General features: G+C 34.1%; 2 protein-coding genes and 1 long non-coding RNA gene across 3 annotated transcripts; 1 reads left to right on the forward strand and 2 right to left on the reverse strand.

Annotated features, from left to right (window-relative positions):
- Nucleotides 1-7,622: 7,622 nt before the first annotated feature.
- Nucleotides 7,623-8,614, reverse strand: LOC121204552 (uncharacterized). Its single transcript, XR_005899594.1, has 2 exons — nt 8,178-8,614; nt 7,623-7,903 (listed from the first exon to the last, which is right to left on the reverse strand). It is a non-coding gene; the product is annotated as an uncharacterized lncRNA (long non-coding RNA).
- A 7,354-nt stretch (nt 8,615-15,968) lies between these two features.
- Nucleotides 15,969-19,202, forward strand: LOC107939120 (B-box zinc finger protein 22). The gene is made up of 3 exons (XM_016872394.2): nt 15,969-16,405; nt 17,420-17,845; nt 18,639-19,202. Exons 1-3 carry the CDS (start codon nt 16,223-16,225, stop codon nt 18,918-18,920), a joined length of 891 nt encoding a protein of 296 aa, XP_016727883.1. The 5' UTR covers nt 15,969-16,222; the 3' UTR covers nt 18,921-19,202.
- Nucleotides 19,203-19,922: 720 nt separating this feature from the next.
- Nucleotides 19,923-23,674, reverse strand: LOC107939119 (mechanosensitive ion channel protein 6). Its single transcript, XM_041074561.1, has 5 exons — nt 21,619-23,674; nt 21,430-21,553; nt 20,897-21,190; nt 20,593-20,795; nt 19,923-20,492 (listed from the first exon to the last, which is right to left on the reverse strand). The coding sequence occupies exons 1-5, from the start codon at nt 23,367-23,369 to the stop codon at nt 20,204-20,206; spliced, it is 2,661 nt and encodes an 886-aa protein (XP_040930495.1). The 5' UTR covers nt 23,370-23,674; the 3' UTR covers nt 19,923-20,203.
- Nucleotides 23,675-26,861: the final 3,187 nt, after the last annotated feature.

A 26,861-nucleotide genomic window follows, 5' to 3' on the forward strand; every position in this document is an offset into this window, starting at 1 on the left:
GAACCACTTCGAACCCCTAGTATTCACCCAAATAGGTGTTCTATTTATTCTTGCTTGCTTTTGCTTTGTACTAACATGTTTTCTTTTTGTTATGATTGCATTACATTTTCATCATAAAAAGAGGTGTTGATTCACGTTCAATTGCTAAATAGAGAGCTTGTCATAAGAAAATGGGTTTCTTGATAAAGTGGATGACGATACGGTTGTCCTAATACGGTCTGAGAAGATATAACCAAAGAAGGATGATAGTTCAGTAGAGGACTATACGACTTTGCCTCGTTGCTTGAAGACTCAAGATGACAAAGATTATTCGAGAACCGCTAAACTTTTTAAAGAGAAGCCAACGAGCATCACAAGGATGAGCGAGTAACGAGTCGCGGCCCAGATGAAGAAAAAAAGAGATAGAAGGGATGTCCCTTTTGAAGAGTTCGGGAGATTTATCTTAACGCTTGAATGAAGAAGAGGATCGAATGTCCCCGCCTATGACGGCAAAGCCGTATATATATCTGCTTTATGTAAATAGATTTGTTTTCTATTCCAGTTGTTCTAATAGAATTGAACCAAGAATCAACGTTTCTTTTGGCATTCATTTCATGCATTTGCATTGCATCATATGCATTAGACTTTCACGAAGTGACCCTAACTAGGTAAAATTATTTCAGTTACCCTGGAAACCAACAAAAATCTAATCAAATATCACTACGGTACTCGTCGCCAAACGAAAGCAATGGATCGAAGGTTGGAAAGATTGGAACAGTTGCAACGGGAGATGCAAGATCAGATGCACGAACGACTGGAAAAAATCCAGCAAGACATGTTAGAATCCCAGAACACTGTGATGAACCAATTAAAGTAGTTATTGACTGGAAGGAATGACAAAGGAAAAGGCCCTTTAGTTGATGCTGGGGATGATCACGATGACCTTGCCTATCCTCCAGGTTTCACCCCAACTAACATTCAAGCGCAACCAGAGGTGTACCCGCAGAGGGCACCTGTTACCATTAGATCCCAATACCAGGTCGGTGCCCCGGCATCGATGAACTTTCCAATAGGCTCGGGTTCTAATCCCGGTGATAATCCTACCAACCCCGTGTTTCCTGATCTCGATAACATGGCAGAGATGGAGAAAGCGAAAACGAACTTGTCAAAACAACTTGAGGACCGATGTAGATGGCTAGAGGAGAAATTTAGAGCCATGAAGAACACCGACTACCATTGTGGAGTCGACGCCAAGGACTTGAGTTTGGTACCTGATCTAGTACTCCCTCCCAAATTCAAAATGCCAGAGTTTGAAAAGTACAACGGGACTAGTTGTCCTAAAGCTCATATAACTATGTTCTGTCGAAGAATGACATGATACATCAACAATGATCAACTGTTGATCCACTGCTTCCAGGACAGTCTGATCGGGTCTGCAGCTAAGTGGTACAACCAGTTAAGTCGCGTCAACATCCATTCATGGAAGGACTTAGCACAGGCTTTCATAAAGCAGTACAACCATGTGACAGATATGACACCCGATAGAATCACATTGCAGAACATGGAAAAGAAGCAAAGTGAGAGCTTTAGGCAATATGCCCAAAGATGGAGAGAGGTCGCGACACAGGTCCAGCCGCCTCTTTTAGAGAAAGAAACCACGATGCTTTTCATCAACACTCTGAAAGCACCGTTCATTAACCACATGTTAGGAAGTGCTACCATGAGCTTCTCAGATGTAGTGATGTCTGGTGAAATGATTGAAAATGCAATAAGAAGTGGGAAGATAGATGCGGAAGAAGGCATCAAGAGATCAACCCCAAAGCACAAAGACAATGAGGTGAACAACACGAGTACATATAGCAAGGGTTATTCAAAACCAATTACGGTGAATCAGCCAAGAAAAATGGTCGCTAACCAACAAGGCTCATTGAGACAAGAACCTGGAGTGAAACTAGGTACTGAGAACCTCCAGTTCACAACAATTCCAATGTCATATGAAGAGTTGTATCAAAATTTATTCGATGCGCATGTTGTTTCCCCTTCCTACTCAAAACCCCCACAACCTCCATATCCAAAGTGGTATAATGCGAACACACACTGTGACTACCATGCAGGAATTACGGGGCACTCAATAGAGAATTGCATCACCTTCAAGAAACTAGTTGAAAAACTCATCAACATGGGTATTGTCAAGTTGGGTGACTCATCTACGGTAGAAAATCTGCTACCCAATCATGATTGACAATAAGGTGAATGCGATGTATGAAGAGATGTTGGGAAGTGTTCACATCAATGACATGCATGAAGACACAATTGAAGAAGGGACTTTGTTAGATATTGACCCTTATAAACTTGGAAGTGTTCTAAATAAATCAGACTGTAAAAGAAGTCTCTGTAGTATTTAGAACCTACTTAGAGTAATATTCAGAATAAACTTGTTGCTTTTAGCCTGAAGCAATATGAACTCTTTTTGTGAAATAGGCTCATGTCTGAACGTCGTTATTTTAATGAAATGCATCTTTGCGATCATTTTTGAGCTAATATTCTTTCATTCTTTATGAATAATTATTTTTAATCTTTCATTCTTTCTTCCAAATCATTCATTCATTCATAATCATACTGTACAGATAATTATTCTTAAATTCGTACATTCTTTTGCACCTATAACAGGTCCCTGAATATCAACGACATGAATGACACTGCTACAAACTCAGAACCTCCTTTTGAGTGAGACATGTGTTTAGATGAATCTCATGACTTCGAAGAGGACATAGATTGTGGCCTATCTCCGTACTTATTGAGGAGGGTAGAACAAGGTGAAAAACAGATTCCACCTTACGAAAAATCAATGGAGTCCATGACTTCCCCTATGTGGGGCATGAAGGTTGTTAGGTCAATCTCGTCAAAAGAGTCTAGCGGTCATCAGTTTATCTTCACGGGAAGAAGCTGCTTCATATGCCAATGTCACAAAGTCGACAGTAATTTTTTTGAAAAAAATCACGTCAGCTTGAAAAGTCGAAAAGGATCATATTTGACAATGCACTAAATTTGAACAAGAGCACAATATCAGAAATTTGCAGTCTGTTCAAGAATAACACCATATCGCCAAAAAAACTCTCTCAGGGCAACGCCCTCTTTTTGGGCTTATCGCGGTTTCACCTATTGAGGTCAAGATTTCCTTCTCTTTGAGTTTTTGGATCCAATCCTGGTTGAAGAGGAATGTTTAAAATATCTATCATGGTCAAATGTACCAAAAGCAAATGGTATGAGTTCACCAAAACAAGGTTTGCTCCAGAGAATTCCACAAAGGGGACCCGATATCAAAGAAGATCCTTCCCATACAAAGGAGACTTCAAAAGAAAGTGGATGCCAAGCCAGAAGGACCTTATGTGGAAGGCTTTATCTGGGAGAGTGTAGGTATTGACCAAGATAGATGGCAAGAACTTGCCTAATCTTGAGAATTTTGATTCAAGGAACAAATACTTCACTTAAAAAAAAAGAGAATTAATGAAAAAGAAGAAAAGAAAAATGAGTGAAAAAAGGAGAGGCCAAGGTGAAAACCCGCAAAGGGCGCCTTGAGACCAAAGGGGCTTGAGTTGAAAACCCTAAAAAAAAGGGCGACTCAAATTTTAGATCAAATTGGGGCATGAGGCGATCAGAGTAGCTCAAATTTTGATCAAATCGGGGCATGTAATGATCTTGCTATACCTGATTCAACAGGAAAGGGTAGGTAGCATCTTGGGGCATCGACAAAGTCTTGTAGATCTCCTAAACACATGTCAAACACAGAATGGTCTTTCAAAGAGTTGGTACAGAGAAGTTCAAGCTACAATATCTGGGGCATCTTGTCCTCATACTATTTTTTTCTTGGAATACTTCATTCTTTTTCAAGATACGTGTTCCCAATTAATTCCCCTTTTATTCTTGCTATCCTTGATAGTTTATTCATTTTGAGCTATGCTCTCAAATCAATTCTATTTTATCTATCGTTATGATCTTTTGCAAGCATGTTGCATTGGAATAATGATTAATGGACTAATAAAACTTTCACGAAGGAAGTTTTGCATATTACTCTGAAAAGTTTCTAAATAATATAGGAGCCTGAAGCAGGACAATTGTTTAGAACACTCCAAATTTAAAGGTTGGAAATTTGGGAAGGAATAGTCTAAGTTTAGACTTTCTCTTTGGATTTTTGTTGTCAAACGCGTTGATTGACAAGATGCCATGTTGGTGACAAAGCTTGAATAAACAAGAAAGTGATGATCTTCAGGCAATAGGAAGAGGTTACCTCGGGAAGGAGAGCCCTCGTTTGCGCATGAGTCTTTGGTACGACACCTTGGGAATGATGTAAGGGACTAGAAGGATTTAAATCTTATACCATTGAATTGCGATAGGAGAAGATTGACAAAAGCCATATCTTTCTACCCTGGGGTTACAGTGGGAGATTGATGGTACAAATTTTATGTCCCAGTGGGTTGAACTTCGATGTTCACAGTGGGGGCAATCAGATTACGTGTTTCTTTGAAAATACCGGCTGGTCAAGAAGGCGTTGCGACACGTTAGTGATAAAGCCTTAATAAGCTTTTGAGCGATGATAACCTAAGCATTAAGGAATTATTTTCATGACATTCTGCATTCATTCAAATACCATTCACGCATGTCTAGTTAGGAGCATTTGATTCATTTTGATCATGCCATCCTAATCATTAGGCATAATTAGGTTCATTATACAGGTCATGTTCCCTAGAGGACAGATCAGTAAAAATTGAAGATAAACCTTGCCTCTCTCGGTCGTAGCAGAGCTGGTTGAAGTTATCAGATCTTGCCTTCCTGCATTGACAGCGAAGCAGATCGAAGACAAACCTTGCCACTCTCGTTTGTAGTAGAGCTGGTTGAAGATAGCAGATCTTGCCTTCCTGCATTGACAGCGAAGCAGATCGAAGACAAACCTTGCCACTCTCGTTTGTAGTAGAGCTGGTTGAAGATAGCAGATCTTGCCTTCCTGCACTGACAGCGAAGCAGATCGAAGACAAACCTTGCCTCTCTCGTTTGTAGCAGAGCTGGTTGAAGATATCAGATCTTGCCTTCCTGTATTTGGCAGCGAAGCAGATCGAAGATGGCAGATTTTACCTCCCTGACTACAGTGGAGTACATTGAAGCCGATAATTCTATCTCCCTGTATTTGGCAGTGGAATAGATTGAAGATTGCAGATCTTGCCTTCCTGTATTTGGCAGCGAAGCAGATCAAAGATGGCAGATTTTACCTCCCTGACTACAGAGGAGTACATTGAAGCCGATAACTCTATCTCCCTGTATTTGGCAGTGGAATAGATTGAAGATTGCAGATCTTGTTTTTCTGTATTTGGCAGCAAAGCAGATCGAAGATGGCAGATTTTACCTCCCTGACTACAGAGGAGTACATTGAAGCCGATAACTCTATCTCCCTGTATTTGGCAGTGGAATAGATTGAAGATTGCAGATCTTGCTTTCCTGTATTTGGCAGCGAAGCAGATCAAAGATGGCAGATTTTACCTCCATGTGACTACAGTGGAGTACATTGAAGCCAATAACTCTATCTCCCTGTATTTGGCAGTGGAATAGATTGAAGATCGAAGATGGCAGATTTTACCTCCCTGACTACAGTGGAGTACATTGAAGCCGATAACTCTATCTCCCTGTATTTGGCAGTGGAATAGATTGAAGATCAAAGATGGCAGATTTTACCTCCCTGACCACAGTGGAGTACATTGAAGCCGATAACTCTATCTCCCTGTATTTGGCAGTGGAATAGATTGAAGATTGCAGATCTTGCCTTCCTGTATTTGGCAACGAAGCAGATCAAAGATGGCAGATTTTACCTCCCTGACCACAGTGGAGTACATTGAAGCCGATAACTCTATCTCCCTGTATTTGGCAGTGGAATAGATTGAAGATTGCAGATCTTGCCTTCCTGTATTTGGCAGCAAAGCAGGTTGAAGACGGCAGATTTTACCTCCCTGATTACAGTGGAGTACATTGAAGCTAATAGTTCTATCTCCCGGGGCAAGAAGTAGATCGAAGATAGCTGATCCTATCTTCCTATATTGGTAGGAAATGGATCGAAGATGCAGATCTTATCTTCCCATATTGGTGGCGAAGTAGATCGAAGAAAGCAGATCTTGTCTTCATGTATTGGCGTGAAGTAGATCGAAGATAGCTGATCCTATCTTCTTATATTGGTAGGAAATGGATCGAAGATGCAGATCTTGTCTTCCCATATTGGTGGCGAAGTAGATCGCAGAAAGCAGATCTTGTCTTCATGTATTGGCGTGAAGTAGATCGAAGGTAGCAGATCCTATCTTCCTATATTAGTAGGAAGTGGATCGAAGATGCAGATCTTGTCTTCCCATATTGGTGGCGAAGTAGATCGCAGAAAGCAGATCTTGTCTTCATGTATTGACGTGAAGTAGATCGAAGATAGCAGGTCCTATCTTCCTATAATGATTGGAAGTGGATCGACGACGCAGATCTTGTCTTCCCATATTAGTGGCGAAGTAGATCGCAGAAAGCAGATCTTGTCTTCATGTATTGGCGTGAAGTAGATCGAAGATAGCAGGTCCTATCTTCCAATATTGATAGGAAGTGGATCCAAGATGCAGATCTTGTCTTTCCATATTGGTGGCGAAGTAGATCGCAGAAAGCAGATCTTGTCTTCATGTATTGGCGTGAAGTAGATCGAAGATAGCAGGTCCTATCTTCCTATAATGATTGGAAGTGGATCGACGACGCAGATCTTGTCTTCCCATATTGGTGGCGAAGTAGATCGCAGAAAGCAGATCTTGTCTTCATGTATTAGCGTGAAGTAGATCGAAGATAGCAGGTCCTATCTTCCTATAATGATTGGAAGTGGATCGACGACGCAGATCTTGTCTTCCCATATTGGTGGCGAAGTAGATCGCAGAAAGCAGATCTTGTCTTCATATATTGGCGTGAAGTAGATCGAAGATAGCAGGTCCTATCTTCCTATATTGATAGGAAGTGGATCCAAGATACAGATCTTGTCTTCCCATATTGGTGGCGAAGTAGATCGCAGAAAGCAGATCTTGTCTTCATGTATTGGCGTGAAGTAGATCGAAGATAGCAGATCCTATCTTCCTATATTGATAGGAAGTGGATCCACGACGCAGATCTTGTCTTCCCATATTGGTGGCGAAGTAGATCGCAGAAAGCAGATCTTGTCTTCATGTATTGGCGTGAAGTAGATCGAAGATAGCAGATCCTATCTTCCTATATTGATAGGAAGTGGATCCAAGATACAGATCTTGTCTTCCCATACTGGTGGTGAAGTAGATCGAAGAAAGCAGATCGACGATGGCGGATTTTACCTCCCTAACTACAGTGGAGTACATTGAAGCCAATAACTCTATCTCCCTGCATTCAACAGTGGAATAGAGTGAAGAGCACAAATCGTATCTCCCTAAGCAGTAATGGAGCAGATCACATTCAGTCTTATATCCCTAAGCAGTAGTGGAGCAGACAAAGAAAACAACAAATCTCATCCCCATGGAGTTGCAGCAAAATAGATTTAAGTCATTGTTTCTCTGGAGCGCAGTGAAGTGGATTGAAGCAACGAGACACAGCAGAACAGAACGAGGCTACTTGAAGAAGAAAAGCACCAAAAGAAGCCAAGGCTCGGCAAGCCCGGGCAAATTTGGTCTTTCTTGGTCTTTGCTCTGTTTTCGTTACACGACAACGAGCAAAGAGGGGCAGCTGTAAAGCCCAAAATCTGCCCGGGGCCCGAAACTCGGAAGCCCAAAATCCAAACGCAGCATGCCTAGGGCGCGCCGCTCCAGCCTCTGCCCAACCCCTCGCACGCCTCTGCTCCGCGCCAGCCTCCACGACGCCCATACCGTCTGACACCCCCACCACTGTCGGCCACGGTCACCTGCAAAGCCAAGAAGCAGGCGCAACAACAAAGAAAATAATGTAAAAAAGGAAAAATAATTCGGTTATAAAAACCGAAAATCTCACTACACCAGGGGGGATTGGTTACTAAAAAGAGAAAAATCTTGTATTGGAAAAATACTGAAATACAAACAAAGAATCAAAAACAATTTTTGAAGGTAATTTTCTTTGTGTTTTATTTATTTTATTTTTTTTTCTTTGCTTCTCTGTTTTTGGTGCAAAAGAAAAGGCAAAAAGGAAAGGGCGAAACTTACCTGAATCGGAGTCGGCGGCGAAGCTTGAACGGCGGTGGCGTGGCGGTAGTTAGGGCTTTAAAGAAGGCCTAGCAGATCCCTCTTTCTTCCCTCTGTTGTTTTAAAACAAAAAAGAAAAAAAGGAAGATGAAGCAACTTTGCGTCTATTGCTGCTGCAGAGTAGGCTTTTAATTGGAGATGAAAAGGGTTTTAAACACTGATGGGTTATTTGCATTTTAATCCTTCATTTTATCCCATCAGTTCAAAATCATTGCGGTTTGTTTTCAAATTTTGCCATGAAATGTCGAATTTGTTTTATTTTAATCCATTGCTGCGTGGAGTTTTGGACGGAGGGATTAATTTGACTTTCGGTCCTCCACTGTTAACTGCATGTTCCATTCGATCCATTGGTGTTTTGTTTATTTCAGATTTGCCCCTGAAACTTCAATTATTTTCAATTTAATCCATAATCTTTCATTTTAAGTTTTTTAGTTTATTTTATTAATATAGTTATTATTATTATTATTACTATTATTATTATTTTTTATTATACTTACATACATACACGCATGTGTACTTTATAATATATGTGTATATTTTTATTTCTAAATGTTTTAAATATATATATAGTGCGTGTATATTTCATTACCATATTTTTTTTATATATATAGTTTATATATATATATTATATACATTCATATGTACATACTTAATATTTACACGCATATATATACGCCTTTTATTATTATTTTTATATACATGAATATATTTATATTTGCATTTTAAATTTTTTATGTATATACGTACTTACATGTATCTCTTTTATTTTTCATAAATATGCATATATGTATTTATACATACTCTTATATTTTAAAAATTTATATTTTCTTATGATATTTCTATGGTTTATAATTCATGTGTACACACATATGTTTTTTTATATTTTCATAATTTTGTACATATATATATATATGTCTTTTATCTTTTCATAATTTTTTTTGGATCATTTTGTTCAGTTATTTATTTGTTTATATGCCTGTTATTCATGTTTTAGTTTTTATCTGTTTATTATTTGTTATTGTGCCTTTTTGATTGTTTTCTTCGTTTTATTATTTATTTATCTTATGTTTTGCTCGTGTTATTTTACTTACATTATCATCATTGTTGTCACATCGTATCTTTTCAATCGGATTGGCCAAAAATGAAATTTCAAAATAAAAGTAATATTTGATATTTAGATCTTCGAGAGAATCGAGCCCTAATGCATTGGGTTCCGACTTTCTTCGTTGAATTTAAATAATCGAGATTACTCTTTAAAAAAATGATAAAAAGCTCGTTATCAAGAATTTAATATGTTGTGTCCTAACGCATTGGATGTGACACGTTGCTTTCTCGAGACAAGGATTTTTCGAAATAAATGCAATATTCAATGTTTAATAGTTTGAGAAATTGTGCCCTAACGTATTGGGTTGCGATTTCTTTATTTGATTTAAACAATTGAATATTCTTTTAAACTTTATTACATGAATCTTTTCAAATTCGAGTTTTAAACGATATCGGGAATTCGAGACATTGTGTCCTAACTTACTGGATATGATTCTTTTTTCTCAGATAACGTGAAATATGTCCCTTTTCCTGAATTTTTTTTTATGTTTTAATATAAGGATCGTATTTTTTTAAAATTTTTTTTTCAAAATTCTCAATTTTCGACATTAAGACATTAAGAAATCAACTAGGTACCAATTTTGGGCGTATCGAGGGTGCTAACCCTTCCTCGTGCGTAACCGACTCCCGAACCTGTTTTTAGATTTCGTAGACCAAACTCGTTGTTTTAATAAAATCAAATTGTTTATCAAAAACAACCATTTTACGAGGTGACCCGATCACACCTCATCAAAAAAGATTGGTGGCGACTCCCAATTTCGTTTTATTTTCAAAATCCAAGTCGACCCCGTTTTCATCCAAAAAATGGTGTCAACACATAGTTTATCATAACATCAATATGGTAAAATTACTTATTTGACTTTTAATTTTATTGTTATAAAACTTTTTGTAAAGATTTTATGAAATTAAATATTAAATATTTTTGATATTTTGAGCAACAAAGAGATTGAATTGTTTGTACTTGAACAAATTTAGACTTTTTTGGGAGCTAAATGGACAACTATGAGAGTGTTGGCTTATTTGTGGTATCTACTATAATAAAGTTTGAGATGGTACCAAAATTGCTTGCTACCTTGTTGAAAAGATGGAGACTGAAAATTCATACATTTCATTTTCCGTGTAGAGAAGCAACTATAATACTGGAAGATATCACTTTAATAACTAACTTGCCAATCAACGGGTAGGTGGTAATCGAAGATAGTAACATTGATGCAGAGTCAGAGCGTTATCGATTGTTGAATGCTGCACCATCTAAGGAGGAGAAAAAATTGGATGGGTATCAGTTGAAATGCACATGGTTGACAAGACTTGTCAATTCAACCCCTTTGCTACATGCAGCTACTAAGGAGATGGTCCAATAATATGTCAAAGCTTGGATGCTTTGGATGGAAAGAGGTATACTACTTCAATATAAGGTTGGCACGAAGGTCCATACCATGTACCTCTACTCAAATCTTTTGATACGTCAGATATATTAAGCCGAAGGTTAGTGACTTTGGCATATTTGTATAAGGTGCTTTGTAGGGCAACTCAACTTCAAATTGAAGAAATAAACATTAGATGTTTGCTTTTGCAAACTTGGGTGTGGATACATATGCAAAATAAAATATTTTGCTACATGTCAAAAGGTGAGGCTGTAATATGTCATTATACTATAGGTTATTAGTGTCACGTCAACATCATGTCAGTATATTTTAACAATGTTAGTTAAGTACCTAAAAAAAGTATCAAATTGGCTTAAGGTTTCTAAGTTAAGGTATCAATTAGGTTCAAAAACAACATTTTGATGCTAAGTAGTTATAAGTTGCCAAGTTTAGGTACCTTTACATATATTAATCTTTTTTCACTAGCACACCTTACATTATGCCTTGTATAGGGATGTTATAATCACAAACCCCCAACCATATGTTCTAGTCATTTCAAAATTAGATAACAATTAGAGATACATGGAAAGAACTTTGTTGCCATACTTTTTTGCCATCAACATGCCTCCAATCAAACAAAGAATGTAAACTCTAGCATGACGTTCAATATTTTCGAGAGTTGGATTCTCTAGGAGATGCTAGAAGGTGGTCTTCAATCATATTAACTTAATCCGAAGCCCATCAACATCAAACTTATTGTTAGGAGCTATTCTAGTTGCTAGAACAAAGACCTCTCTAGATTGAATTAAAAAATTCAAATTACCAAAAGCTTGTCCACTAGAAGGCCCATCAATAACGCTACATCGTCTAAGGTTATTATAGTTTTGCCACACGCAAGAGAAAACGTATAAGTCTCGAATCTCCATTGTACAATCAAACAAAAATGAGTGTCAAAATGAAAGTAAAATTCTTAATTTAGCTAACGTGATAGAAACCAAAATCTCTTAAGCAATGAATGATTATATTAGTAAGTACATCCATCTTCATATTACTGCAACACCTAACCACTAGAGAATACTCCATTGTTGTTGCATCTAAGCACCATGTCTTTCTTTCAATCTTGATGAATGACAACCACTATGGTATGCTTGAAAATTTGGATTTAGAAATTCTTTCGTACATAGGATAGTGTAGAACGTAGAGGATGAATGTTTTAAATGTTTTGTGAAAAATAAACAAGTCATATACACTATTTATATGTTTTGTGGTTTGGGTTTCATTTAATTATAAAGTATGATTTACATTTTGAAATGTTTTACAAAGAACTTGACACCCGTTAATATTGATTTTTTAGTAATCATACTACAATAAATTATTTTGATTTTGATGGAGTTCAAAAAATATAACAATGTAATATACAATGTTAAACTTGACATTTATAAGTGTTAAGTACCTATATAGGGATCAAATTGTTGTAGAAATTCAAGTGTAAAACTTAAAATTTAATTTTAATCATGGTAGAGGGACCAAAAATCGCATTTGACCATTTTCTAGAACAAGAGAAGAATAGCTGAGAAACGTGGCGACGTAGGAAGGTCTTTTAGATACTAGTTATAGATATTTGAGTATAATATATATATATATTTATTAAGGATGTTAAATATGATAGTGATATTTATATGATGAGATGGATAATAATTGAGCAAAACTAGTTGTTAATTGTGAACGCAGATCCATGCATTAAAATTGCAAATTAAATGTAGCAATTAATGTCAGCTAACATTTGGCCGTAAGCCTTTGCTTTTTGTGCATGTAATTAACAAATTTATACACACACATTTTGTATTTGATTGCTATATATATATATATTAAAGTTTGTGTATTTACAATAAAAAAAATACGTCACAATTTCGTAACTTTGTTTGTCCATCACTGTATTCAATAATTGAATTTTTGGAAAATGGTTAATACTGATAAGCTAGGTTTTTTTATCTAATTAATTTTTTTTACTTTAATTTTTTTAAAAAATATATTCTATCAATTTTTTTATTTATTTTGGCATTATGAAATATGTTCAACTACAAAAATTATTAAGTGTATTAATTATTTGGACTAATTAATATCATTTCTTTTTATAGTTATTATAAAATAATAATAAAATTAAAGTTTCGATTTCTCTACTATGCTCACGTTTGATATTTTTTCTTTATATTTTAATTTAACATAAATTTGTCATATACTTTTACAATGATATTAGTTAGTTTAAATAGTTTACATATTTATACGTTATATTTATTTTATTATTTTACTATCACATCCTTTATATATTGACAAGTGTCTAAGAATAAAAAGATTGAAAGTGATTTTTTCAACTAAATATGTGAATATTGTTTTGGCAAAAAGAGAGAGTTTATAAATCGTGGCAAAGTGGCACAAAACCGTATCTTTTCTACAGATTATATAGCCATGAGCTTAAGATGTTGCGAGTCCACAATCCTATGAGCCTAAGGTTTTGCTAACAAACATTGTAGATTAAACCGAACCCTTCGACATAAACAAAACATGGTTAATATATAAAGAGGTACTTGAACTTAGTAACTTATACCTAAATTTAGAAATCATAAGCCAACTTGATACTTTTTTAAAATACCTGACAACACTATATTAAAATATGCTAGCGTGACACTTAGAATCAATAGCATGGAGACATGTGCCTCACATTTTAATTCGTGGCAAAAAATAAAATAAAATAAAGTTAAAAAATTTTAAATATTTTTTTATCTTTTAATTTTTTTGTCACGTATTAAAATGTGAGGCTGTCATATGTCACCATGCTATTGATCGTTAGTGTCGCATCAACGTATTTTAATGGTGTTAGTCAGGTACCTAAAAAAAGTATAAAGTCGAATTCTGATATTCATGTTTAGGTACCAATTAGGTCCAAAAAATATTAGGTACCAAATGGTTATAAGGTGCCAAATTTAGGTACCTCCATATATATTATGCCAACAAAATACTTGCCACTCGTACATTATATTTATCTATTATCTTAACATAATCACATTTATTTATTGTCCTGATATAATAATCCATACCTACTTAAACAGAAAATTAATAGGTTAATTGGGCTTTAAAAAGTACAAAACCAATGCAAGAATTACACATAGCATCTTGATAATAATGACCAGAGACACTCTCCCTCTCTCTAAGCTATCTCTCTTTTTAATCTTACTGAAGACTTCATTTCGATCATCTTTAGTCACTTATCCAATAAAAGTGAGATTTTGATTTTGCTATTAAAAGAAGTTAATGCTTGCTCGTGAAAGAGATGTAATGTCTTTATTTTTGAGACCTGAGTTAGTGAGTTTGTAAATGAAGAAGGTCAGCCTTAAAATTACATGGACATATGGTTAGGTCTGTTTTTAGTTATTTATATTTTTTTAACATTAATTTTAGTTCTTATCCTATTTTGTTTTTTTATATAATGTTTATAGCTATTTATAGTTCTTCTCCAACCTTTAAATAGAAGGATAATACATTTCAACACACTCGAACTCAAGACCTCTTACACTAAAATTCAATCGACTAATTATTTATATTTTTATATAAAAGTATGGATGTATTGGATTGAATTGGATTAAAGTTAAATTTTTTTAAAAAAAAATTAAACATAGACACGATTCAACTCCAATTAACTCACTCAAAATTCTTTTTTATTATTTTAAGAAATAATAAATTCTTGGTAAAAATAATAAAATATTAAAATATATATATTTTATAATTTGAATTTAAATAAACTATTTTAAAATTATTTAATCCAAATTCAAATTAATCCTAACTAATCCAATTTATATAAAATCTTTACCTAAATCTAATCCAAATCAAATCAAATTAATTCAAACAGATGAACACAATCGTTTAATTTCCCACCACAACAATTTGTGGAATTTCTTATTTCTTTTAGTAATTGTATTCAAGTTTTAGTGATGGATTTTAAATTCCCAAGAATAATATATATACGTAAGCATGTTTTTTTTTGTGAATATATATTTTAAATATTGAAAGGTATATCTTCAAAGTTTATTCATATCTATCATTTTTACCATAATTTTAAGAATATATTCCCATTGACGTATTGAGAATAATATCCAGTATTGAATTTTATTTATATAAAGTTTATTCATTGTGAGGATTCATAAAATTATCTCTACAAAGTCATATTCACATTTCAATCTTTAATTTTCCTTTTATATTTTAAATATTTCATACGAATATATTGTTTCTTTTTTTTATATATTTAGGGAAAGAATATTTTTTAAAAAATAAAGAATATGAATTAACCAAATATTTAGATTCACAAATCATGATCCTAAATGCAATAATCTTAGCTTACTTAATCTTATCCACAATTTGTAACAAAAAGAAAACCTTATCTGTTTAAATTGCAAGAATAATTTGCAAAATTTATATACCATAATCAAAGACAAAAAGTAATTAATTTCTTTGTCCAAATCTTAGAAAAAAAAATATTTGTTGTAGAAATTAGAGACATGATTAGGATTGTTGAGCAATCAAATCATGAACACCAATGAAATTAAATGTCAGCCTTTGTGTTAACTGTCATTCAAATTTCTGAAAATAAAATTAAACAAATACATATATTTTTAAAAAATTTAAAGTGTTACCGTATTAATTAAGGGTCTTTTATTTTTTTAGGGTAATTAAGGATCCTTTATTTATAAAGCAAGAGTGGGTTGAAATTAATTGTATAGCTTTTTAATAGTAAAATTTTACATATTCTTATCATATTTAAAAAAATAAATTAAAATTTTATTATTTTTTAATGTTTGAAGTATAAATTTTTTATTATTAATTCAAAATTTTATAAATTATTAAAAGGTTTAAATAAAAAAAATTTATTTTAGGGGGTCAAAATCTGGTCAACTTTTAACTTAATAATCAAAATAAAAAAATAAAAAAATAATTAATTGTTAAAAAACATATTTTATAATTATTACACTTATTAAAATTTTTGAAAATTCTCATTAAATTATTAAAATTTTTTAAGAATTATTATTTAAAAATGTAATAAAAATTAACGAATTATGATATATGGGAAAAATTTTAGATATATGTAATTGGTTTTTACAAAACATCAATTTGGAGAAAAGAGTAACAAAAATAGTTAGTAAGACATAAATTGGGATTACTGGTCGGCATCCGACAGAGGCAGAAAAGAGGCTTGGTCTCTCAAGTCAAAGACGCACCCAAATATGGCCACGTCTATCTTTCTTAAATCACAGCCTCAAAAAATATCCTCCTCACTCCCCTTATAAAATCCTACCATTTCCAATGCCCCCAAAATTTATATTTTATTTTCAATAATATAAATAATAGTCGTAAAGTAAAAAGGGAATCAGTTCGTTTGGCTTCGCCTTCTTTTACCCCTCCTGCCTTAAACCATACATAAACCCCTTTCTATTTCTTCAAAGAGAAATTTTGAATTTTCTTTTTCTTTTAGAGGTAGAGAAAAGAGAGATGAGGATTCAGTGCAACGTATGCGAGGCGGCGGAGGCCAAGGTGCTGTGCTGCGCGGATGAGGCGGCGCTGTGTTGGGCGTGCGACGAGAAAATCCATGCTGCCAATAAGTTGGCTAGCAAGCACCAGCGTGTCCCGCTCTCTTCGTCTTCTTCACAGATGCCTAAATGTGACATTTGTCAGGTATTCCCCAAAAAAAGTTTGAAACTTTTTTCTGGGTTCAGTGGTTATGTTTGTTTTATAAGTTAGAACTTGTAAGTTTAAGGTAAGGTGGAATTTGGGTTTAATTTGAAATTTCGGTTAGAGTTGCTTTAATAGTTTCTGTGAGAGACATGATATTTTAAGTTCTGGGGAACCTTTTGTAGTTTATATTTTAGGATCTTAACTTTGATTTGTTTTTTTTTCCAAAATTTTGTTTTTGTTTTCCTTTTTTACTAAGGAATAGCGTTCTATTTCGTTTGCTGTATTTTTTAATTTTATTTTCTATTTTTTTTGAATAAAAAATGAGCGAATGATTAAATGTAATGTTTTTGTGAGTGTAAAAGTAAAATAATTTATTTAATTTTTTTACTAAAGTTTCCGGTGTTACTATTGGTTCATAAGAACCAGCCTTCAATTTTGTTGTAGGAAAGAGTATGAGATGATGGCTTATGCAAAACTTGGAGCCTTTTAACGCAACTTTATTATTCAATGTAGTTTATTTAAAGTTAGTGTCTCCGTAACCAAGATGGAGGAGGGTGGGGATAGAGATGATGTTCTTAGAATTGTTGCTTCTTTTATGGAAAACGATGTAGTATGTGATTTATGAAATGAAATATTGTTTTAATCATATCTGACTCAGTGAATTGCTTCAATCATATCATTAATTCAGTTAGATGGTTGGCAGAGAAATAATGGCTGAAGTTAACTCATTTTTTCAAGCTTTCTAAGCATGTGCAATATGTCAATATGTTGCTACAATGGCAGTTCATTGCTAAAACTTATTTCACAAGAAAGCTTTTCTAAATTATGCCATGTCAGACGTCTAGAAGCTATCTCAAGCATTTTGCTTGTGCTTTTGATCATATCTAGAGTTCTGTGAAGGCTGGAGTTTCCAACTGCCTGATTTTGTGGTAGTTGTCATATTGTAGTATTTTTTTTTAATAAGCGTTCCTTATGACAACTAATCAGTTCTGACATATCAACCTTTCTTGATAGGAAGCATCTGGGTTTTTCTTTTGTTTGCAAGATCGAGCTTTACTCTGTCGAAAGTGCGATGTTGCTATACATACAGCAAATCCTTACGTGTCTAGTCATCAGAGATTTCTTCTTACTGGAGTAAAAGTTGGTCTTGAAACAACTGACCCTGGTGCATCTTCTTCCGATGTCAAATCTCCTTCTAGTGAAAAGACTTCAGAAACTAAAACTAATTCTACATCTAGAAGGGCGGCTCCTATGGCATTAACTGGTGGATACAATGAGGTTCTACCATCAAATCTTGGAGATGTGAACAATGAGCTGATGAAAGTAACATACGCTGGAGGTTCTACAGCTGGAAGCATTCAGTCATGGCAAATGGATGATATATTTGGGTTAACTGACTTTAATCAAAGCTATGGTTACATGGATGATGGGTCATCTAAGGTACGCTTATAGTTGTAGATTTTGTACTAAGTTTAATATTGGTCTCATGTAGAGTGAAGACCACCCACCTTGTTTCTAGTAATATTTGCGTGCGTGCCTTTCCTGAAAGTGTACAAAGGTCCTTTTAGTAGGGTGCTATCCTTCTCGAAGACGCATACTAAATGAGCGAGTGAATTATACCTGCATGTGCACACCTGTTGCCTCTGTTTATGTGTGTGCTTGTATAGATGCAGCTTTTGTAGTGATTGTCGTGTCTTAAAGTAAAAAAAAAAAAAGTACAAAGAGGCTTCAGTCCTTCCAAAGGCATATAAACCACGAGGAGGATCTCAAGCTCATGTTGACTGCCCAAGAATTCCACTTTGCGGTATGACTTTATCGTAACCATTTTTGGGAGAGCTAGATGTTGGTTGCTGCTGCATGAATAGAATTATAGGTTGGATTATTTAGTTCAGCTACCGTGGTCTGACCTTGCCTTCAAAAAATCAGTTGGAACCTGACACCATTAATAGCTAAGCTTTAATATATTGGTCATGCAGTCAACTATTCTATTCCACTCTGTGTTTTAATTTTGAAGTCAACTATTTCAAGTTGACCTGTTAGTTTGTCATGTGCGGTTACTGGGTCTTAGTTCTTTATTAGGTCATATTATACTATTTTGTAGCTCAGCTAGTAAATTAAACAAGACAGTGTGGTCTTGTGTCTTCTATTGCTCCATTAGTACTATAGATCTTTGAAAGGTCTGGTTAATGCAATTAATAGTTCTGTCTGGATTATTTTTGTTGGATTCTTCCAGGCTGATAGTGGCAAGCGTGGAGATTCTGACAGCTCATCAATCTTGAGATCTGCTGATGACGAGGTAGATGATGATGAGCGCTTGGGTCAGGTGCCAGACTCCTCATGGGCTGTACCACAAGTGCCTTCACCTCCAACAGCCTCAGGGCTGTATTGGCCAAAAGATTCTCGCGATCAATGTGATAGCGTGGTTTTTGTTCCCGACATATCCTGCTCAGTTATGAAAAACCCCTTCAATTCACGGCGTATTGGCTCCGACCGAAAACGCCGGCGGCACATTTAGAATCATCCGCTGAAGTTTAAAATGCACAAGTTAGCCTTCGCACGGTTTCGGATCCACCTTCTCAGGAGTGCTTTTAGCCTATTATATTAAGTAGGTCATCATCTTTCCAAGTACTGGCTTGAGCTACTTGCTTCCAGTTTAGGCTAAGCCACTTTTCCTCTTATGTACAATCATTTTCATTCTGCAGTTGATATTTTGGTTGATAACGTAAAAACCAGAATAAAAAGGGTCACCAGATGAAAAAAGCTTGTTTATGGAAGGAGTTAGTGTCGTTTCTATTAACAGCTTGTATTTCTTCATGATTCACAGTATACCCTGATCAACATATTTCTTATCTGTCTTCCAGACTTCGAAACAGCTAGTGGTTTGATTTTCCATTATTTTCAGTGATCTTGGCCACAATCAGTTCATATTTGTATTAATGTGATGTTTTCAAGGGAAAAATGTATGCTATTGAAGAAGCTTCCATTTCTGCAAACCTTATGCCAAGATCTGTATGATGTGGATTTGAAAGATGAAGCCAATTTAGTTTACAACAGGATTAGAGGACAAGTAGTATCTTGGCAGCTGATCGGACCAAAGCAGAGTCAGACGTCAGAAGAGTCACGAGGCTTGAAACTTGGTTTCTTAGAAAGTTTTTTTTTTTTTTTAAAGACAAGAACTGCTTCAGCTCAGGTTGCATGTGAACTCTATTGCTTTCATTTCTACCCTTTAAAACTCTACTGAAAACATCTATTCAAAATTAATGATCCGAAGCTACTTCATGCGCAAGATAAGAGAAGGGATTGTAGATGTTTAAGATTCAATTTCAGATTTTATGGATGCCACTTAAAATTTATAGCATAAGATTTTACTCAAAATATTAGTTGCAGCTGGCAACAGGTGGGGGGAAATAGTCCCTTGTATTTTGTAGTATACAAGAAACCAAGGATTGTTGTGATTGTGATTCGTGACAGAGAATGTAATGATTGAGAAATTGATTGAGACTACTATAGCTGGCAATAGAATAAAAATTTGATACTCTTATTACAGGAACCCTCTTGTAATTGATTATAATTGTAATGCAGCATGATAACAAAAACCATGAAATTATTGATTCTTAAACTATACAATCATCAAGCAAAGCAGATTTGGTTCAATCTACCAAAATAGTTGAAAAATATTTATCTCCCTCTAGGTTAAAACCATCCAGGAAAAAACCTTCACAGGGCTGGAAAATCTACTCGTAACTTCGAAACTGTACCGAATATGATGGGGTTCTGTAATTTTGCTTGTTACCTTGTTTAGCTGGTAGGTACTGTCCAGTTAGGAGTAAGGCGGTCGGATGCCATGGTAGGCATGCTACAGACGTTGATGTCGATGGGATATAAGCGATATTTAATATCTAAGTCGTTGAAAATCTTAACCATCTCTTCGACCAAGAGAGCTCTTCTTGCCCACCTCTCTCCCATATCTTGGTGGTTCATTTTATGTTGAAGCCATATTGCTATCCTTACTCTATTCAACTCTTCGAGTTCCTTGAATATTATCATTGGAGTTGGACACCAGTGGTCGCTCTTGTGCTCGATGTAACTGCACCAAGAAAATGATCCATTTAATCAGACATGTTTGGCAAATATTTCATTAATAATACACTATAAAGTGACACGCGATCGCATCTTTTTCTACTCACCTCAATATCCTCTGCTTCATCAGACCAATATTATCTGCAGGAGTTTTTACGTGGATACAGAATTCAACTGCATCACCCATATCCGGGCTACGGTAATAGTTATGTATGGCCTTCGTAGCCAGGACACTGTTCGGGATCATGATCTTCTGGTTGTCATATCTTAGGAAAATTGTAGTTAAGATGTTCATTTCCTCCACAACCATCTGAGAGCTCCAAGCATTTAAAAGAATGATTCAATAAACAAAATTCATGTGATCACTAAGATAAAAAGAGGAAAAAGAAGTTCATATGCCTATTTACGTACCTGAATTCCATCAATTTCACACCTGTCACCTACATCAAATGGGTGCATAACGAACAAGAATATAATGGCTTCGAATACCGTCTTGCAGGTGTTTCCGAATACGAATGCAACAAGAAGCAGTTGAGAGCTAATGAAAACAAGAACTTTGCTGGTGGCAATTTCGAGTATGAGGAGCCAAATAACCACAATGACGATGCCAACTATGGCATCCACAATACGATGAAGTCTGTTGACTGCTGTTTTAGTATCATTCAACGTGAAGGCAAGTGCCCTCCGTTCTCTAAAAGCATTGACCTAAGAGATTGAAGCATCATCACACCATTGCATACATACAAACGGTAAATCTTAAATTTATAAACGCAACTTCTATTTTAGTGACTTTGTTCGATGGAAGGAAAAGGGGGAGCAAGGCCTTGTTTTAGCCCGTAAAAGCATATACTAACAATGTGCACATGCATACGACGGATAATATTTATGCAAAAGAGATTATGTTAGAAGTAAATTATGCCAAAGCATGTTGCATGTATTCTTACCACCCAATTCTTGAGGGAACTCTTGCTAATTCTCCTGCTTTCAAATGCACCTTCAAAGAGACTCATGGTCTTCAAAGCCTCATCTTCTTGAAGAAAACGTCCGATGTCCTCCAAGTAGATAAACCTGAGAAGACGATTATTAGCAACAAGATAAGGATAAAAAAAACCTCTTAGGAATGATAGACCTACTTGGATCCCGGCTTAGCAACATTCTGGAAGATTTTTCTTGCTGCAACTTTCGCCTCACGTTCATTACTAATGTGTGTTCCAGCTTCATCTTCATGAGTCGAATCTTGTATTTTCTCATCTAAAGTGGAAAGAGCTCCATGGCGGACTATATTCATCAACCTTTTCATGTTCCAAGCAGAGACATTTTTATGATTCAATTTGTGCAAATGGTCAATTGTTATCCCCATATCATCCTTCTCTCCGTTCTCGGAAGAAAGCACACGCGAAAGCCTTGGACTTCTTCCTCGAGGACTTTTAAGGATCCGTCCACTCCCTATCGTTCTCGCAGAAAGGGGTGATGAAATGGTGGACGTCTTGAGCCCCGAAGGAACCTTAGCACCAGCATTTTGTAGGTTCATAACTTCATTCGCAAGCCTCTCCTCCTCCTCCTCTGCTCTTTGAATTTCGATCAACGGTGGACCAGAAAGAGACTCGATTACATATTGATTGAACAATGAATCCTGGATTCTATCAAAATAAGTACTAACATGAAAAGAAGATGCCAAAACCTTCACCAAAAGGGTCTTCACTAACCACAACATTACGCCAACCACAAGACAAACCAAAACTTTAGTCACATATTTAAGAAATTTACTCTTAGTTTCCCTCTGAACTTTCTCATCAAGCAAGTAATGCCAAGCAATCAAAACCAGTCCCAGCCATAAACAATTCTGAACAGCTTTCCTCACTCCATATACAAAATACAATACCCTTTTTCTCAAAAGAAAATTCCTCTCAATGAAAAACACAACTATCCTTATAATCCACCCTGAAACTAACCTACCACATATTAAAACTAAAACCAAAACTTCCCATTTCCATAACATAAGATCCCATAATCGTTTCTCTCTTAAATAATGAATTGTAAGACTACAAATTAAACAAGCAATAATCACAATCAGACTTAACCATTCAAGCAAAACCCAAATACTTAACTTATCTTTCTTATACTCATCAGGCAAATCCTCTTCAAGCCATGGATCATCCTCTTCTTCTTCCATGGTTTTCCCTAGAAACCCAGATCTCCTTCCTGACTTCCCAGTGCCAACTCTAGCAGACCTTGGCTCACCTTTTTCAGGTGTAGGAGGATCTATCAACCTGGACTTTGTCTTGGTGACTAACAAGTTTGACTTTCTCTTAAAAGAACCACCTTCACTTCTCGTAAGTGATGAATTTGAACTGCACTTTACAACCCCATCACTCTGTTCTTTCAATGGTGACCCTTTACTTTGTCTTCTTCTTAAAGGGTTGTTTTCAAAGGACACTCTTGGAAAGGTAGTGGCTGAAGGGGAAGGTGATTCAGCAACTGTAGGCAATGAACCGCCGTGATCAGGTGGTTGTTGTTGAAGTTCATCCATTTCCAAATCCATATCCAAGGAAATCTCACCTGAAGCTTTTTGCTTATGCAAGAACTGACCAATCAACTTCGATGGTGGATCTTCCATGGCACCTTGTTTGCTTTGCATGAAATCAAAACCTTCACTTCTATTACTACTACTACCACTGCTACTGCTGTTCATGTCAACCATCTCTTTCTTACAGTCGGTGCTGATTTTCCCACTGTCTTGCAAAAAATCATAGCTTGATTCTCTCCAAAACTTACCTCCACCACCACTGACGATATCCGAAGCAGCAGCAGCAATACTGCCTTTATTGCTTCTATCATCAACCTTCACGATGGTTTCTTTCCGGTCAGCCGTATCAACGGTCATGGCCGTTTTCCCTTTCTAATCTTAATCCAATATAGCCAGAAACAGAATCATTTAAGAAAGAAAAAAAAACTGGGTTTGAAAGTATAAGAACGATGAAATAGTCTGAACTAAAGAAAAAACGCAAAGTTTTTTCTTCAGGTGGTGCAAAGACGAGGAGAATGTGGAGTTTGGTTCCTCGGAAAATGAAAGAAAATCAAACTTTTTTTCCTCTGTTTCCTCTCCTGACGCGTGAAACAACGGAAAAGATACTAAATCTATTGAATTGGATCTTTGATCAGAGAGAAAAAGGAAGAAAGAGAGTTACTTGGAAGAACAAGTGGCAAAGAGAATATTAAAACAACGGTTTTTTAGTGTTGCATGGCTACTTTCGTACTTCTAAACTATAGATCTCATTTGACCTTAATATTTCCCTTATATTACACTATTGACATTGATTTATTTATGATTATTATTTAAAATCAATCCCAAAAAAAAAGTTAAAAAAGGTATAAGGTAGAACTTTCTAAAGTTAGTATAGTAGTACTGCATGATTCTTAACTCTCTTTTTTTTTTTTTTTTTTTGGGAATTATGGATTTTTTTTAAGAGTTGCTTTAATCGTGGAAAATGGGGATTCATCCACCATTTTTGGTTAAACAAATTTAATGTACTTGTCACAGTTTTTAATAATTTAAATATCTTTACTTTTTTATGATTCTTAATGATAATATTCTCGGATTTTATAATTACCTTTTTAATAATATATTTAAATATGATTTTTTCTTTACAAATGTAATATACTTATCAATAAACTTAATACTTGTCAAATTAAGAATTATTAAATGTAACAATAGTATGGTTTTTTTTAAATAATATAAAAATAAAACTTATTTATTCCAATAATATGGGATCAAAATTATTTACATAAATATTATGTTTTGAATAATGTCTTGGAGAAATTATTTGATGAACCCTTTTCACCAAATCATCTATAGTCCCTTTTCAAATATTTAATGATATTTCAATAATTTTTTCATGTTATTGACACGTAATTTTAGTATTTTTTTATCCTGAATCTCGAATCTTAAATCTCGAACCCTAAACTTGAACCTTAAATTTAAATTTTAAATTCTAAACCTTGAACCCTAAACAACTTAGGTTCAATGTTCAAAATTTGGGGTTAGGATTCAATGTTTGAGTTTAAGGTTTAGGATAAAAAAATTACTAAAATTATGTGTTAATGACATAAAAAATTATTAAAATATAATTAAATAATTAAAACAGAACCATAAATGATATAATGTATTATAAAATAATTTGTTTATCTCTTGAGTTTTCCAACATCAAATTATCATTTGAAATGATTATTTGATTTTTTCCCCACCAAATTGCCACATGAAAATGGCGAATAAGGATCTTAATATGGCAAGTGAGACATCAATATCATATAATAGAATATCTTCATCATCTCAGAATCTCAAATCGTTATTTCATGTGATAATTTGACTGAAAAATCAATATAATTTAATAAATAAATTTATCAAACCATTTAATTACTTTCCTAAATGGGTTGGTAAATAATTCAGAATTAGCCGATTGAGTCTTAACTCGATTGGTATAAATATTGTTGTTAATGTAAGAAGAGGTGGGTTTGAGTGCACTGAAATGCATTACTCTAATATTTATGAGTTGAGAAGGAGTTATGGATAATTGTAGATATTATCTAAAATAAAAAGTAAATATGATTAGAACCTTTAATAAGAGTATTAAAAAAATCTATAACCATATTATTTTTGTAATTAATAATTCATAATATTTTGATAGAAAAGCACAATAATGTACTGCCCATGGATTCATTTATTTCTATATATAATTTAGTAGTCTTTTTTCTTTATTATTTAATTAATTTCTTCACATGAACCAAAAGAAAATATAATTCTCACGCAGACAACTTTTTGTCATATATGGTATCTATATATATTCTTTGTGTTTATATATATGACAAAAATATAATAATCATGCAAGAAAAAAAATTTTAAAACTTATAATTATGAAAAACAACCAAAGATTAATTAAAAGTTTTACATGATTATATAATTTTTTATGTTTATTCATGGACAAGTATTAATTAAATAGATTGAATAATATATATTTAAATTAAAATATGTTATTGGACCTTCTACTCTTCACAAATTTAGAATTTAGTCCTTGTATTTTTATTCTTAAGGATTTAGTCCCTCCAATTTTTAAAATTCAAGTTCAATTATTAATTTTGTTGGATTTTTTTTGTTAAAATTGATATAATAACAAGTTTAGCCTAAATTTTTATATAAAATCATGACTAAATCAACATAATATATAAAAATTGAAAGATAAATTTATTATTATATTAAATTTTAAATTACTAACGTACCATTCCGTTGAACATTTAACGAAACTTAATTGAAATGAATAAAAAATTATGATCATTTTTGAAAATTTTAAAAGTTAAGTGATAAAAAAATTAAGCATATCTAAGTAACTTAAAATATAGGTTAGCTTTATTTTTTTATTTAACTAATGATTTATTTATGTGATATAATTTAATATTTAGATGAAGTTTATCAAAATAAAAAAAAATGTAGAAATTGTTTTGGTCCACTATCCCATTGAATAAAAAACTGTATACGTGTTCTACATCCTCAAACCAAAACTCATAAAAGGGCAATTAAGGGACCCGCGGGTGACACAATTTAACTGCTTCACTCACAATTCTAAGTATTGTTTTTATACCCTTATCAACTCCGATCGCGGCAGTAATAGGATGACGAATTTAGAAACACCGACGTGGCAAAATGGTATTGGCTGTGATATTCCTAACCGGGTGTGGCGGGTCGGGGGAAAAGTGTAAAATTGAAAAAAAGAAGAATGATGATTGAAGAAAAGGACGAAGCCGAACGAGACACACAAAAGGAATTATGGGCCGAGGGAGTAAATGTCTTTTCCATTTTATATGAAATAAATATTGGTTTCAAAAAAAAGGAATTTAAGTACTAGAAGACTCCTAAATGGTAAAGTTGTTTTAAATTTTAAAAAATTGTTAATAATAGTATCATTTCGATATTTAATTTCGTATTTAAGTTTAATTACGATATTTAATTTGATGTCTAATTAAATGACATGGCACAATAAATGTTTAATAAATGTGTTCTAGTAAAAATAATATAGGTATTTAATTGAATTAAAAAATTAATTTATTTATCAAATTAATCATTGAAACTAAATTTAAATGTTTAATTGAGACAACAACAAAAGAGAAAAACTCAAATATTAAATTGAAAAAAACCCAAATATTAAATTAAAAAAATTCAAGTATTAAATTAAATATTAAACTCAAATTCAAGCATCAAACAATATATTAGTCTAATCTTAAAATATTTGCGGATTTGATAGTAGGATACTATTAGAGTTTAATATTTTAATGGTTGACACTACAAATTTGACAATTGAGAGGCTTTGGTATTATGACAAATTCT

Source organism: Gossypium hirsutum, chromosome A01 (genome assembly GCF_007990345.1).
Source record: "Gossypium hirsutum isolate 1008001.06 chromosome A01, Gossypium_hirsutum_v2.1, whole genome shotgun sequence".
NCBI lineage: Eukaryota > Viridiplantae > Streptophyta > Magnoliopsida > Malvales > Malvaceae > Gossypium > Gossypium hirsutum.